The sequence below is a fragment of the Amblyraja radiata genome, chromosome 22 (genome assembly GCF_010909765.2).
Source record: "Amblyraja radiata isolate CabotCenter1 chromosome 22, sAmbRad1.1.pri, whole genome shotgun sequence".
Lineage (NCBI taxonomy): Eukaryota > Metazoa > Chordata > Chondrichthyes > Rajiformes > Rajidae > Amblyraja > Amblyraja radiata.
Genome location: NC_045977.1, coordinates 15,737,788 through 15,750,501, shown reverse-complemented (window position 1 = coordinate 15,750,501; position 12,714 = coordinate 15,737,788). Strand labels below are relative to the sequence as shown.

Genomic DNA, 12,714 nt, shown 5'->3' with positions numbered 1-12,714 from the left:
TGTTTTATGAGTCATTTGTAACTGTCACTGTATGTCATGTTGTTACTTGTGGACGGAGCACCAACGCAAATTCCTTGTATGTCAATACTTGGGCAATAAATTTACTTACTTACTTACTTACATTACCAGGATAAGTAGTTGAAATTCAGGCTTTGTATCATATCGAGTCGATTAAGGAATTCCATAAATAAATATGTATTACTATGAATGTCACTTCCACATGAATGATTCGCTATCACTACTAATTAGAGTTTAACTGCCCAACTTTGAATTGGATTGAAATACGACAAAATAAAAAAATAAAAAAGTATCTGAATCTATTACAAGTAATACAATTCTGAACCAATGCAACTTGGAGTATGTAATGCACCAGTTAAATCATGATTTTCATAATTAAATGAAATAATATACTCCCATTTGGAGAAAAACAACAATTTGAGTGAATGAAAGATTTCAATGGACCTTGAATTTGATTGTCTCTCTGTGCCTGAACATCTTATTTTCTTTGAGCTATCTTAAAATGATACCAGTACTTTTCTAGATTTCCTCCTTTTACAAAAATGCATATCTCCCTTGGTTCTTAGATAACTATGCAGTCAGATAAAGGCCAAGGATGGACATATTGGTTAGCTGAGATGGAACTTTCTGTCTGAGGCAAAATAAACTATATCATAGTATCATGTCGAAACAAAGAACTGTAGATGCTGGTTTACCAAAAAACAGACACAAAAGCTGGAGTAACTTGGCGGTTTAGGCGAGTCTCAAAAATGGTCCAGACTCGAAACTTCACCTATCCAGGTTCTCCAGAGGTGCCACCTAATCCGCTGGGTTACAGCAGCACTTTGTGTCTTTTTTTTCATAATATATTTGTGGGATTACAAGTTTGCATTAATTTTACTTGAACGTTGTTGGTAGTTAACTGTAAAGACGTTTACTCTTGATAACAAGCTAGTGACCTGGTTAAGTTATATAAAGTACAAGCAGAAGTTTCTTCTCCAGGCTACAGAAAATGATAATGGAAGAGGAGAAGCAAGATGGTGTGGTCACCAGATGCTGTAAGAAATCCATAGTAAGAATGGTTCAGAAGCTGGCTCAGGAGGGACTACTTCGACTCTTCCGGACCACTGTGATACAGGATGGCATCAGCAAGAAGGTCAGTGGCAGCTTTTTTAACTTACAATGCAACATTAAAAGCTTGCTGAAAACCTTTAACTGGATGCATAACCCAACTAGTAAGAATGTCTATGTAATGTCTTTGTGGGTGCTTTAGTGATAATTAAGACAGTACGTTTGGTTACGATAGTTTTTAGGTTAGTTTGGAGGTTCAGCGCGGAAACAGGCCCTTCGACCCACTGAGTCCACGGCGACCAGCGATCTCCGTACACTAGCACTATCCTACACACTAGGGACAATTTGCACTCTTTACCAAAGCCAATTAACCTACAAACCCATACATCTTTGGAATGTGCCAGGAAACCCTGGGAAACCCCACGCGGTCACGGGGAGGACGTACAAATTCCATATGGACAGCACCCATAGTCAGGATCAAGCCCCCGTCTCTGACGCTGTAAGGGTGCAACTCTTCCGCTGCTGTGTCATGCCGCCCCTATGATATAATGATTATATTTTCATTTTTTCAGGTGGAGTTTGTTGCTCATCCTTCTGTGCTTCCCAACGATCCACTGGTAAAAAGTGCCATTGAGCAAGTTCGATTTAGGATCTCCAGTTCTTATACTGTTCATCGGTTAGTAACTTTTGTTCTTTTGTTTTGACTAAAAAATCCTTCTTTGTTATAGAATAATTAATACTTCCAACCAGTGATCGTGATTACTGCCTTCAGCATCTTGTCAGAGCAATACTAGGCAAATACTACCCAAACCTTGAGACCGATAAAGCAAATAGAATAACTGCCTCTGAGCTTAGAACGGTGACATGATGCTCCGGAGAGTCGCGGGGGAAAAGAAATAAGGCTTTGACCCAGAAGTGTGGTATTATTTATATCTTTTAATAAAGAACCTAGGACAATACAACGCAAGAACAGGTCCTTCAGCCCACAATGTCTACGCTGAACATGTTGCCAAGACCATCTCTTATCTACTTGCACATAATCAATATTCCTCACTTCCCCGATATCCATATGCTTAGCAAAGAGTCTCTTAAATGCCATCATTGTATCTGCCTCAAACACTTAGCACCATCCTCTGTGTAAAAAAAAAACTTGCCCCGCACAACTCCTTTAAACTTTGCTCTTCACACCTGAAAGCTATGCCCTCTAGTATTAGATTTTTCCATCCTGTGAAAAAGGCTCTGATTGTCTACCTAAAGGGTCTGTCCCACTTTCACGATCTAAGTCACGACCTTTTTTACTCATGAACATTTTTCATCGGGCTAGAAAAACGCCCCGACCGACTTGATGCCACGAGTGTCTACGACTAGCATCACGACCTACCTATGACCTACCTACGACGTCCTACGACCTTGTGACGACCACGCTGCGAGTATGAGTCAAGGACAAACTCGGCAGAGGTCGTGGATTAGGTCATGGAAGTGGGACTGGCCCTTTATGTCTGTGCCTCTCATAATCTAACATACTTCTGTCAAGTCTCCCCAGATAGACATCAGGCACTGTTAAGCAATCCTAACACCACGGGTGACCTTCATTTAGAGGAAGGAAGTCTGCTATTTTCATCAATGCTCTTTTCACTGCTGAATAGTAGATCGTTAAAGGGTCTTTCCCTTCAGTACGTAGAGCCAGGCAGGGAAAGGTTTGCATTCAGAGTGGCCATCATGCCTGCTATTTATCCAGATCACCCAAAGAAGGGGTCATCTGGATAACAGAAACGTTAAATCTCATAGATAGTTTTAATCCTGGTAAGCATGTGATATTGATCAATTCATCACTTTTCCATTGGTGTGGTTATTAGGCACAGCACTGCACATTGCTAATTAAAGTTCATAAATAATAGGAGCAGAATTAGGCCATTCAGCCCATCAAGTCTACTCTGTCATTGAATCGTGGCTGATCTATCTTTCCTTTTCAACCCCATGCTCCTGCCTTCTCCCCATAACGCCTGACACCCGTACTAATTAAGAATCTATCAATCATAGCCTTAAAAATATCCATTGACTTCAGCCGGGAACTTGCTTCCGATAACAACGGGGTTGGTGTGCAGACAGCAGACGATCCTGGACAATATGCTAAAGTTAATGTCTTCTGTGGTTCTTATTTTCCAGAATGAAATCATTGCAAGTCCAGGCTCAGAAAGAAAAACAAAAGCAAGCAAAGGAAAGCAGTTCAGTGACTGCGTTGAGTGAAACGGAACCAAACAAAAATGCAGAAGTGACCAACAAATCTTCTACAACCAAAACAGATGTGAAAATGGGTGTCACTCCCCTGAAGAATTATCATCCCTTAATAGGTAAAATATATATCAAGGGAGTAACTGGAGCAAAGCCATCCCCAAATGTGTCTCGTCAAACACTTCACTGGTGGATGTAAAATCACTTTTCAATATTGTCTGCAGGAAACGATGAATGTTGAGGCCTGTGGCAAAGGGGCATCCTGCCCTTTCTGCTAAGCAATCCAAACGTAAACCCATTTTCCTGCTCTTTCCCATAGCCCTATCTTTTATTTTGAATATTTAGCCTTTTTGCTCATAGTTTATTGTTTGAACGTATTCTATTGCAAAAATGTCGTGTTGTTGGACAATAAGCAATGCGTTTTAACATTCTCCATCTGTATACCTACATTTTCATCAACATCTCCCAAACCGAGGAAGAAGCTTTTCTATTATTGTTTTCACAAGGATCTCCATAGTTAAAAGTTATCCATTAATTGTGGAGTATTCTGATACAGAGAGATCTAGAAGTACAAGTACATAGTTCCCTAAAAGTGGTGTCACAGGTTGACAGGGTGGTGAAGATGGCTTTTAGCACATTAGCCTTCGTCAGTCAAGGATCTGAGTCTCGAACCTGGGAGATTATGTTATGGTTGTATTGGATGTTGGTGAGGCCGCACTTGGGATACTGTGGAGTTTTAGTCTCCTTGCTACAGGAAAGAGGCCATTCAGTTAAAAAGGGTGCAGAGAAGATTTACGCAGATGTTACTAAGACGAGGACCTAGCTATAGGGATAGTTGGACAGGCTAGGACTTTATTCCTTGGAGTTCACGAGGCTGAGGAATGATCATATAGAAGGGTATAAAATCACAAGGGAAATAGATAGGGCGAATGCACAAAGTACTTTTCCCAGGCTAGGGGAGTCTAGAACTAGAGGGCATACGTTTAAAGAGAGAGGGGAAAGATTTGAAAAGAACCTGAGAACAAGCTTTTCACACAAGTTGTGGTGGTTATATGGAATGAGTGGCCAGAGGATGGAGTTGAGGCAGATGCAATACCAACATTATAAAAACATTTGGGCAGGTACTGGTTTGGAGGATAATGGCCAAACACAGGTAAATGAGACTAGCTTAGATGGGGAATCTTGGTCGGCATGGATGAGTTGGTCCATAGGGACTGTTTTCATGCAGTAAGACTAAATATGACTTACCTCCTCTGACTCACTGATCCAAGGAAGAGATTTATTTCAGTTTAAGCTTCTAAAGATCCCTTTGTTGACATGATCCTACTGGATCTGTATTTTGCCATATTTCAAAATTCAATACTGTTTCATGCCCCATGAGTGAATAATGTTGGAGCTTCTCCAAATCGGTTTCAGGTATTCATTCTCTGCTCTAATCTCCTCTTTATCTACTATCCACTCCCCATCCATTCAATCCGCCATGCATACTTTAAAAACTAAATGCGTTAGACTTGCCATTAAATATAGTTACCACACAATACACTGGCAGCTTTTTACCTCCGAGAGTCTTTGAACATTTCAATATACCTGTGTCATCCCAGTGTTTGCTGTCAAATTATATTGCTTCCTTCAGTCCCATTAACCATGGTTAACAGAATGCTTAAACTAAATTAGATTTTAACTTAAACTACCAGTGGTTGAGTGAAGCTCCTAATTATATTTCCTTGAGAGCTAATTTTGGACTTTAGATGTACAATGCAGAAACAGGCCCTTCTACCCACCGCACCGATCAACCATCTCCCATATATTTGGTAATATTTACAATTTTACCGAAGCCACTTAATCTACAAACCTGTACGTATTTGGAGTGTGGGAGGAAACCGGAGCGCTCGGAGAAAACCCATATGGTGACGGGGAGAACATACAAACTCCATACAGACACCGCCTGTAGTCGGGATCAAACCCGGGTCTCTGGCGCTGTAAGGCAGCAACTCTACCGCTGAATCGCTGTGCCGCCCCATTGTGTTGGTATTGTTTCTGATCGAACACTCGAGTGTTGTGTTTTCATTTTTTTCTTGGATCTTTTAGTAGAAATTGTGGCCAGGTTTTCTACCACAATATTGGAATTGTGCGTCTTGTTTTGTCATGATCGCTGCAGATTCCTTTTTAACTGCGGCCTGATTTCTTGTCTTTCACTTTATTGTTGCTTTACACCATTCTTTGTCTGGTACGGCTGTTATGCAGCCATTTAATAATTTTGACTTGAATCACATCTCTTAATCCGTTACCCGTAATTTAAACGTTCTGCATCTCCTTACAGTTCCTGGGCTGGGTCGCTCGCATGGGTTCCTTCCGAAGATGCCACGGCTACGCCTAGTCCACATGTTCTTGTGGTACCTCATTTATGGTCACCCTCTCCAAAAAACGCCAAAGGATTCGTCCACGTCGGTACCTGCTGCACCAAACAGTGATAAAAGAGAGGACTCGTCTTCAGAAGCCCCTGGAGACGCTGTTGCATCTACGTCCAATTACACCGCAGATGCTGTGGTAGAAGTGAACAATCCAACTGCCAGTGGAGAGCCAGTGGAAACCTCCAGTGCTATTGAAATTGATGACGGACACCAGTGGGAGGAAGAACTTGACCACTTGTGTTTGAAAGAGACTGGTAATTCAAGTTTTCATTTTTCTTTTCTTTTTTGGATGTGGATGCCAAAAGTGTACGTCCCAAACTACTCTTTGAACTTCTTGCACGCTTGCCGTGCAGATGGCCTAGCTTAGTTTAGTTTAGGGCTATACAGAGCAGAATTAGGCCCTTCGGCCCACCGAGTCCGTGTCAACCAGCGATTGTGAACGGACACAAGCAATATTCATAGGAATCAAGTCTCCCGACCCGAAACGTCAACTATCCATGTTCTCCAGGGATGCTGCCTGACCCGCTGAGTTGCTCCGGCTCTGCAGTTCTTTGTTTCTAGGAAATAATGGATTAAATGTCCTCCCTTGATCCATAGGTCTTTCGTGTGTATGTCAAACTGAAGAAAGTGAGCTTGAACAAACACTATTGGAAAGAAAACTTGTTTTAATCAAACTTATCATAATACATTTTTAGGATTATGACTAACTTATGTACTTTATTTCTGCAGTTTACGTGGATGAGGCGTCGTGGAAGAGATTTATCCCTCCTCTGCCCATTCACAGAGAATTTGGATATGGTTGGGGTCTCATTAGTGACATACTGCTCTGTATTCCGCTTTCTATTTTTGTTCAGATAGTACAAGTCAGCCACAAGGTAATGCTGTATGAATTTTGTGCTTGAGTCTATTAAAATACTAACGATTTAGTAATGCAAATGACTGTCATAGGCGGCCTCAGTTTTATTTTTGAATGAGTGTTTTGGATGAATTTATATAATTCATTTGTATATTTGATCAATTATTATAGTATAAACTATCTTATAGATTAGGAATATGTGATTTTCATGGGGAAATGCCCAGTATTTTGCATCTGTGGAGACAATACACCTTCCCATAATCTGCTTTATGACATTGCTTAATTTCCATTTTAGTTTAACTGAAAGACTAGGATGTGATGCATTATGTAAAAACAGCAACATATAATATTAGCTAAATGTAGCTCTTTTTGCAATGACACAGCCAGTCAAAATATTTTGTACATCCCATCTATCCTCTAGTTTTAAGCTGTGAAACGTATATCCCAAGTAAAGACATTGATTTTAATCTGACTTCTCTGCTGGGTACGTTTTAGCTATGTTTCCATTACAGTTTAGGATTAGTAATTGGTTCAATTTCTTAGTACAGTATTTTAGTAGAAAAAAACAGATGTCTACTAAATACATAAGTTGTGATTAATATGTGCATTGTCTTTCTCTGGAGTTTTTCATGTTGACTATTTTGTTTGCTACCTCTTTTTATCTGTCTTTTTATCTAGGTTGAAAATCTGGAAGACTTTTTAAATGATCCTGTCTTGAAACACACTTTGATCAGGAGCATGCCACAACCAATGAGGCAGCAGCTTCTTTATAAGCGGTGAGAGCTGTCAGTTTTATTTTCAAAGTTCGTATGGATCACTAATTGCAAAAGCTTTCTCACAATCAAGAACCGATTGAATTAGCATTTAAAAACTCATCTAATGTATCCATCACTGAAAGGAAATAATATCTTTCAGCACAAGATCTTAGTGAAAATGTTCTGTTATGGGACCCAGTATCAGAATAAACCTCACGCCAGTGGTAGGGAAGCTATTGGAGAGGATTCTTAGCAATACGATTTATCTACACTTGGGCTAATGGACTAATTAGACATGACTTTGTCCTGGGCAGATCATGACACAAACTTGATTGAGTTTTTTGAGGATTTGAAGAAGGTGATTTATGACTGTGGGGCAGTGAATGTTGTCTGCATGGATTTTAGTGAAGTATTTGACCAGGTCTCATGGTTGGCTGATTCAGGAGATTACAATGCATGCGATCCACAGTGCCAATCTGGGCGAGCGTGAGGTGTTGCACATTGACAGTTTAATTGTAAGGGAGAAATATATAGATAATAGTAAGACCTTTAACAGTCTATCCATAATGACTTGGTAGATTAGATTCAAAACTGGCCTACAAAGAACTCAAGGCAGCGAGTGAGGTGGACGGGTGTGGTTCTGACTGGAGATCTAAGCCTAGTGGTGTTCTGCAGGGATTAGTGCCAGGGTTGCTGTTTATCATGTATAAAAAAGACTTTTGACAAAAGTGTAGATGGGTTTGCAAGAGATTTTGCAGGAAAGATAAAAATTGGCGATTGCAGATAATGAAGAAGGCTATCAATGGATGCAGTAGGAGTATGGATCGATGACAGATGTAGACAAAGACATTCAATTGAGTGTAATCTGGGCAAGTGTATGATGTTGCCAATGTGCAGTTTAAATGTAAGGGGAAATATAGAGTTAATGGCAGGACTCTTAACAGCATTGCCGCACAGACAGATTTTGGAGTCCAAGTATATCTCCCTGCTGTAACAAAGCAAGTAAAAAGAATGGTAAAGAAGTGTATGCAATGCTTGGCTTCATCGGAGTCTTTGGAGAGGGTGCAGAAGAGGTTTACCTGGATGCAGCCTGCTTTGGAGGGTACTAGCTATAAGGAGCGTTTGGATAAACTTGGTTTGTTTTCTCTGGAGCATCGGAGCATCTGATAGTAATGTATAAAATTATTATGAGGGGTGTAGGTAAGGTCAGTTAGAATCTTTTCCTGTGGTGGAAATGTTAAATATTAGAGAACATAGCTTTAAGGTGAGAAGGGGAGCGTTTAAAGGAATGTGTGCAGCAAGTCTTTACAGAGTGTGGTAGGTGCCAAGAACTCGTTGCCAGGGGTTGTGCTGTAGGTAGATAAGTTTACATGGTTATTGGATGGACATATGAATGTCCAGGGAATGGCAGGATATGTGCAGGCAGATAGGATTATTTTAATTTGGCATCATGTTTGGAACAGATTTCTTGGGATGAAGGTTCCTAGAAACATAGAAAATAAGTGCAGGAGTAGGCCATTCGGCCCTTCGAGCCAACACCGCCATTCAATATGATCGTGGCTGATCATCCAAAATCAGTACCTCGTTCCTGCTTTCTCCCCATATCCCTTGATTCCATTAGCCCTAAGAGTTATATCTAACTCTCTCTTGAAAACATCCAGTGAATTGGCCTCCACTGCCTATTGTGGCAGAGAATTCCACAGATTCACAACTCTCTGGGTGAAAACCTTTCTCCTCATCACAGTCCTAAATGACCTACCCCTTATCTTTAAATATTCCTGTGCTGTACTGTTCTGTACTAACTGAAAATATCTCTAGCTAAAAGCAACAGGTTTGTAAGCCCAAGGCATGTTTTAGTTTATATAGAGACACACGGGACTGCAGATGCTGTAATCTTGACCAAAGCGCCAAGTGTTGGCGGAAATCAGTGGGTCAGGCAGCATCTGTTGAGAATGTGGATGGAATGTGTTTTGTGCGGGACATCTGAAGAAAGGTCCCAACTCAAAATGTTGTTTGTCCATTCCTTCCACAGATGCTGCCTGACCCACTTGAGTTCCTCCAGCATTTTAGTTTCTATGCACTGCAATCTACAATTTGTTGATCATATTCTAAATTGTACTGGAAAACCTAATCGTTTAGACGTTGAGTATCTGTTGGATCTATTAAAGTATCTCTTTCATTAAGCAAAAATATTTATCAACATGTTTTGTATAATGAAAAGAACATGGAGTATTTTCTAATTCCTGAAATCCAGTAATAATATCAATTATACTAGGTGTGGAAATGCTGTGAGATTCATGAATATTGAATGCTTGTTCATTGGTAATGACCAACCGTATCTTGAATATAAATATTCGTAATTTTTTGGTGTTGACAGGCGATACATATTTTCCTTCTTTGAGAGCCTGCAACGTCTTTGTTACATGGGGTTGTTGCAGTTCGGTCCAACTGAAAAATTTCAAGAGAAAGATCAGGTAGGCTTTCAGTCAAAGGTCACGAAGTCAGACGTTGCATTGCTGACTCTGAATAAAATGTGTGCCACTTTATCGCCATCTCTGAGAACCTAGTGACTAATAACTGACTATTTAGTTTGAGATTCTCATCATTGTAACATTGCCTTGCTTTTTTCCCCAATGTTTGATTTGATATTTCTCTGGTTAATGAACATGCACATTAGCTTACACAATGCACAGCCCAAATTTCGTAATGCTGCTGGGCCATAAAAGATATTAAACTTCTTTCCTCTAAGGTAGAAAAATGAGTTACAAATCACACTTGGTATGTAATGTTGGATAACATTCCTTGTGGCAGATTGCTCCAATGGCTGAGTTTTATCGGAAAATCTTCACAGACATTGTTTTATTATTGCGACACGTACCAAGATACAGTGAAAACCTTTGTTTTTAATACTATCCTGGCAAAACATACCAGTGGAGGCATTGGTGAGCCTAATTGATTGATCGTTCCATCAAAGTAGTTGCACCATAACAAACTTTTACAAACATGACAAAGTAAAACCTAGGAACTTGAAGCTCTTGGGGTGGCACGGTGGCATAACGGTAAAGCTGCTGCTTCACAGCACCAGAGACCTGGGTTTTATCCCGACTACAGGTACTGTTTGTACGGATTTTGCACATCCTCCCTGTGACTGTGAGTTTTCCCCGGGTGCTCTGGTCCCACATTCCAAAGACGTACAGGTTTGTAGGTTAAAAGCCCCTGTAAATTGTCACTAGTGCGGACGATGCGAAACTGGGATAGCATAGAACCGGTGTGAACGGGTGATCGATGGTCAGCGAGGACTCGGTGGGTAGAAAGGTCTGTTTCCACACTTCATCTCTAAACTAAACCATCTCCACGTCCACACCATTGATACCGACTGGAGCCTGTATGCCACCCACTTTGAAGGCCAGTTCCTTCACTTTGCTGATATTGAGGGAGAGGTGGTTGTTTTGACAGCATGCTCCTAAGAAAGATAATTTTGCACGAAATGAAAAGCTTATGTCCCATTTAATACAATAGAAAAAACATTTACCTGAGAAATGCCCATTACATCGCCCTGGTATTAGATTGGATGATAGGTAGCTGAATCCCACTTAATGTTTAGTTTCGAGATACAGCGCAGAAACAGGCCCTTCGGCCCACCGAGTCCGCACCGACCAGCGGTCCCCGTACACTAACACTGTCCTACACACTAAGGACAATTTTACAATTTTATTGTTACCAAAGCCAATAGCCTACAAACCTGTACTTTTGTGGGAGGAAACCAGAGTGGGGAAAGCCCATGTGGGTTTAACTAAATCTAACTGAGACATCATATTCCTCACAATGGCTATAAAGCCTTATACATTATTTAGATGAAACATTAAACCCAAAAAGTTATTGTTTTTTGTTCATTGGAGACAGGCAATTATTTGCTTGACCACCTCCAGGCCTCCAATGATGCACAAGGGTGCTGTGGCTCACTCCCCTGGCGCTAAGGCAGCAACTCTGCCACTGTGCCGCCCTGATATGTGATGATGATTTGTATAAAATGAAACCTGAATCTGAAAAATGATCACTGATTCTTGTTTTTGTCGTTTAGATTTTCATTTATCTAAAAAAGAATGCCATGATTGTTGACACGACGAGCTGTGATCCTCACTATAATTTGGCCAGAAGCAGCAGGCCATTTGATAACCGTTGCTATGCCCTCAATAGTATGCAAGAGGTAGAAAGCTTCTGGTTCGATCTCATGTGCGTCTGCCTGAATACACCACTGGGTACGTTTTTATTATAAACTTCTTGCAGGTTTAAGATGTTGTTGGTCGGTTTAATCAACAAGTTTGTTTGTATATGCTGAAACAATTTCCCTCAATGTCTTCCAAGTGAATGGGTCAGATCTTGGTTGTTCTGTCTGTCATCTGGTGCCTGGAATTAACCAATGTCTTTCAATGATCATGGTCCTGAAGCATCCTGGAGCCCTGCAGCACATCGCAGTGGCAGCAGAAGGTCTGGTAAAGTAAAGACACAAGAAACCGCAGAGGCTGGTTTACAAAAAAAAGAAACAAAGTGCTGGAGTCTGAAGAAGGGTCTCGACCCGAAACGTCACGTATTCCTTCTCGCCAGAAATGCTGCTTGTCCCGCTGAGTTACTCCAACATTTTCTCTATCTGCTGGAACAAATCAGCACGTCAGGCAGTCTGAAGAAGGGTCACGACCCGAAATGTCGCTTATCGCAGAAACGTCTCCCAGTGATGCTGCCTGACCTGCCTAGTTACTCCAGCACTTTGTGTGTTTTTTTTTTGTGAACTGGCATCTGCAGCTTCTTGTGTCTACATATAGAAAAGTTGTTTAAGCTCTCAACAAAAACTCCTGATACAGGAGTGGAAGCTAGGGTTGCAGTGGAAATGAATAACACCATGGACAGCATGGGCAGATCGTGTGAGTAACCGAATGAATCGTGTCTTAGGTGATCTTAGTTTATTGCTACATCTGTTGTTCTTTTATTTGGCCACACAGTGTCACCATCAGTCAACCTAAAGGGGAGAAATTAAAAGGTTTAGCATTTATTCATTGCGATTTCTATGGCAAAGTTTATAAAGGGGAATCTAAAAAGACGGAAATATGCTATAATTATATGAAATAAAGTTTAATTGCTTTAAAAAAAAATGTATATTCCGAATTTGAACTTTTGACTTGCATGTCATAATTCTAAAATTATTTGGACTGTTTAGTGTTTAGTGTTACAGATTTTTATTTCTCCAGAGAGGATTCATGAAACAGCTACAAATGACATTGCGTATTATAGTACACCCCTTCACTTTATTTGTTTCACAAACTCACAGTTAAAGCCCACCTGTATAGTATTTCTCTAACACTGTCCTCGTGCATTAATCTTTGAAACGGTGATTATG

General features: G+C 40.6%; 1 protein-coding gene across 5 annotated transcripts in view; it reads left to right on the top strand.

Moving 5' to 3' along the window:
• The window catches only part of gtf3c1 (general transcription factor IIIC subunit 1), a 64,378-nt gene that overhangs the window by 14,467 nt on the left and 37,197 nt on the right, over window positions 1-12,714 (top strand). For all 5 annotated transcript variants that reach the window (XM_033040469.1, XM_033040472.1, XM_033040470.1 and 2 more), the window contains 8 exons: window positions 1,000-1,153; window positions 1,641-1,744; window positions 3,235-3,419; window positions 5,621-5,965; window positions 6,441-6,586; window positions 7,246-7,343; window positions 9,700-9,796; window positions 11,404-11,581. In XM_033040469.1, coding sequence (XP_032896360.1) covers window positions 1,000-1,153; window positions 1,641-1,744; window positions 3,235-3,419; window positions 5,621-5,965; window positions 6,441-6,586; window positions 7,246-7,343; window positions 9,700-9,796; window positions 11,404-11,581 — 1,307 coding nt within the window. The remainder of the gene's footprint in view (window positions 1-999; window positions 1,154-1,640; window positions 1,745-3,234; window positions 3,420-5,620; window positions 5,966-6,440; window positions 6,587-7,245; window positions 7,344-9,699; window positions 9,797-11,403; window positions 11,582-12,714) is intronic.